Source organism: Salvia splendens, chromosome 17 (genome assembly GCF_004379255.2).
Source record: "Salvia splendens isolate huo1 chromosome 17, SspV2, whole genome shotgun sequence".
Classification (NCBI taxonomy): domain Eukaryota; kingdom Viridiplantae; phylum Streptophyta; class Magnoliopsida; order Lamiales; family Lamiaceae; genus Salvia; species Salvia splendens.
Window position 1 is genome coordinate 6,083,014 of NC_056048.1, and position 3,815 is coordinate 6,086,828.

The window sequence follows — 3,815 nt, forward strand, 5'->3', positions numbered from 1 at the left end:
TATTTTATATCACCCTTTTCACTTTCCCACAAATTTTATAAATAACACATGAGAGATAATACATTAGCCAAATGTGTATTTTTGTACAGTAGTCTTATCACAACAAAATCACACAATCATAATTTCTAGATTTTATATACATATTTAAATTGAAGTAATTGTTCATTAAAATAGAGTATTATCGATCAGTTAAGAAGACTGTAAATTTAAGTCATATAGTATGTAAATTCAATTGAATATATTATTGTAGTAGAATAATAATAATAATAATAGAAATAATTGATCTTATTCATAATCTAATAATCGAGTCAAAACATACTGGACCACCTGATGTGCCAAAGCTCCTATATATATAGATATGCAATACACCAACTCTCCATCGACAAACCTTCTCTCAACTCTCCATACTAACAACTCTCCCTCTCTCTCACAAGCATACCTCATTCCTCTCAAAGCACCTTCAAACACTCGATCATTGGTGATTGAAACACATAAATCGATCCATCTAGAAAAAAATGACGCTATCGAAGAAGGCTACTTGCAACTCTCACGGCCAAGATTCTTCCTATTTCCTCGGATGGGAGGAGTATGAGAAGAATCCCTACGACCAACTCCACAACCCCAACGGCATCATTCAGATGGGCCTCGCCGAGAATCAGCTCTCCTTCGACCTCCTCGAATCTTGGCTGGCCGCCAACCCTGACGCCGCCAGCTTCAAAAGAGACGGCCAGTCCATCTTCCGTGAACTCGCCCTCTTCCAAGACTACCACGGCCTCCCCGCTTTCAAAAATGTAAGCATGCACCACCGCTCGCCCGCTCTATGTTGGCTCTGACCTTTTTTTTTTTCAATAAAAAAAATTTAATATCCTCTTTCACTTACGTTCAATCTACGTGTTGTGTAATTATACAGGCAATGGTGAAATTCATGTCGGAAATCCGGGGCAACAAGGTGAAGTTCAACCCGAACAAGCTAGTGCTGACCGCAGGCGCCACCTCAGCCAATGAGACTCTCATTTTTTGCCTGGCCAACCCGGGGGAGGCGGTCCTTCTCCCGACCCCTTACTACCCCGGGTTCGACCGGGACCTCAAGTGGCGAACCGGGGTCGAGATCGTCCCGATCCACTGCACTAGCTCGAACGGGTTCAGAATAACTGGGCCAGCCCTGGAGGAAGCCTACCAAACCGCCCAGAAGCGGAATCTCAAAGTGAAAGGCGTGCTAGTCACCAACCCGTCCAACCCGCTCGGCATAACCCTGACCCGAACCGAGTTAGACCTTTTGGTGGACTTCATCGACCAAAAGGGCATCCACCTCATCTCCGACGAGATCTACTCCGGCACCGTTTTCGACTCCCCCAGCTTCGTCAGCATCATGGAGGTTTTAATAAACCGGAACTACATCAACACCGACGTGTGGGACAGGGTCCACATTGTCTACAGCTTGTCCAAGGACTTAGGCCTGCCCGGTTTCCGGGTCGGGGCGATATACTCCAACGACGAAATGGTGGTCGCCGCCGCCACAAAAATGTCCAGCTTCGGCCTCGTCTCCTCCCAGACGCAGTACCTCCTCTCCGCCATGCTCTCCGACGACAAGTTCGCCCCGAACTACGTCGTCGAGAATCAGAAGCGCCTCAAGAACCGGCACGCGATGCTGGTTCGGGGCCTCAAGAGCATCGGGATCTCCTGCCTCAAGAGCAACGCCGGCCTATTCTGCTGGGTCGACATGCGCCACTTACTCACAGCCAACACCTTCGAAGCGGAGATCGATCTCTGGAAGAAGATCGTCTACGAAGTCGGGCTGAACATCTCGCCCGGTTCATCATGCCATTGTGACGAACCGGGCTGGTTCCGCGTCTGCTTCGCGAACATGTCAGAAGACACGCTGAACCGGGCGGTCCAGCGCATGAAGGCGTTTGTGGAAACCGCCCGGGCCGGTTTTTCGCAGAACCAGACCAGGAGCGGTTCGAGGAGGAAGTCATTCACCAAATGGGTTTTTCGGCTATCGTTCCAGGACCGTGACCGGGAGCGATAGAGCGCCTGTCTCAATTATTTTTCGACTTCAAATTTTTTTTTTTACTCAATATGTTTATTATAATATTGAGTTTCTGGTATTCTTTTTTGGTTCGGGTAGAATGCACTCTGTCCATGTGGACGTGAAGTGAAATGTACGTGGTTCATTATTTTGTTAAACTTTGAATTAAATTTAAATCGCTCTCATTTTTCAACTCGAATGTCTTTACGTTTTTGTTTAATATTGAATCTTTTTCACCTTTATCAGATTTAAATAATGGACAAGTGTCCTAAAAGTTATTTAAAATGTGGGTTAGTTTCAAACTAAGAAGAGGTCAGCGGAGATATTAAAGGGATAATGACGGCTACGGCGTTAAACGTCGGCATATTTTTTCAGATTGACATTAATTAACCGACAATTAAAACTATACTTAATTGCGTTGTTAAGAACCCTCTTAACCTTACGTCGAAACCCCTGTCTCACGATTGTACAACGACCGTGCCGGCGTCCTAATTCTAGGATCGGCGGCGATCAAACGATAGGCTGGCGCGGAATTCCTCCGTCGGCAGCAAGTAGGTTTGATGTAGTATTGCACAAGTAAAGTGGGCAAGTTATTTCTTCATTCATAAGTTTCGAAAAATATGAAGATGCCCTATTTATAATATTCTAGACCCTAGGGTTGGTTCGACCTAATCCTATACATCGGGAAAGAACCAACAAAGAAAACCCGACGGAGCTTATAAAACGCTCGACCCAATAAGAAATTAAATAACAAAAGAGAAATACTTAAACAAAATATAATAAAAACGTAAAATAATAAAACACTATTCTATTCTCCTCCAAGTCGTCCGCCGAGCTGCTGCCGAGCTGCTGCCGCTACTTGCCGAGCTGCTGCCGAGCTGCTGCCGCTACTTGGTGACGAAGTCGTGGTAGCGCTCCGGCTGCCTGATCTCCTTCCTCGGCCTCAACTTCCTCACTGTGTCAACGTTCACGGCTTGCCTCTCCGGCACTCCGACGTCGACCTCTCCTTCCCTTGTTTCGTCCTCACTCCCCGGCACAGCCGAGGATGTTGTTGTCGTATCCCCCGCCCTCTGTGGGTCAGTGGCGCTCGTAACAACTCCCCCGGTCTTAGAGACTTCCTTGTCCTCAAGGGAGAGGGTAGGAAACCGCTGACGTATCTCCGCCAATGGCTCCCACGAGGGCGAATCGGACCCGTCGGACCACCGCACTAAGACATGCTCCATTGCCGCTCCTTTGTGCCATAATATCTTCGAGTCTAGAATGGCCACGGGCTGGACTACGGGTCTATTCCCCACGAACAACTCCGGCAGAGTGGTGACCGGATCGTCCTTTACGAAGGCGCGCAAAAGGCTGACGTGGAATACATCATGAACCCGACTCCCCTCTGGCAACCGCAATTTATATGCCACTGGACCGATCCTCTGAACTATTTCGAAAGGGCCATAGAAACGCCTAGCTAGCTTTGCCGAAATGGGCCTCGCTACAGAATGTTGCCTATACGGCTGTAATTTCAGCCACACAAAATCCCCAACATCGAATTCCACATGACGGCGATGCCGGTTCGCCGTCGCCGTCATCCGTTGCTGCGCCCTGGACAGATTATCGCGTAGTTGGACGAGCAGTTCCCCCCTCTCCTTGATGAGTTCCGCAACGCTAGGGGGCGTTTTGGCTGATGGGACCGAGGCTACCAACAACGGAGGCTCCCGACCATACAGCGCTCTAAAGGGGGAAGTGCCTAAGCCCGCATGGTGGAAGCAATTTAATGCCAATTCGGCCCACGGCAAAA

At 48.2% G+C, this 3,815-nt stretch overlaps 1 protein-coding gene across 1 annotated transcript; it reads left to right on the forward strand.

Annotated features, from left to right (window-relative positions):
* The first annotated feature begins 466 nt into the window (after positions 1-466).
* On the forward strand, positions 467-2,029 carry LOC121774046 (1-aminocyclopropane-1-carboxylate synthase 3-like). The gene is made up of 2 exons (XM_042170962.1): positions 467-791; positions 911-2,029. The coding sequence occupies exons 1-2, from the start codon at positions 516-518 to the stop codon at positions 2,027-2,029; spliced, it is 1,395 nt and encodes a 464-aa protein (XP_042026896.1). The 5' UTR covers positions 467-515.
* The last annotated feature ends 1,786 nt before the right edge of the window (positions 2,030-3,815 follow it).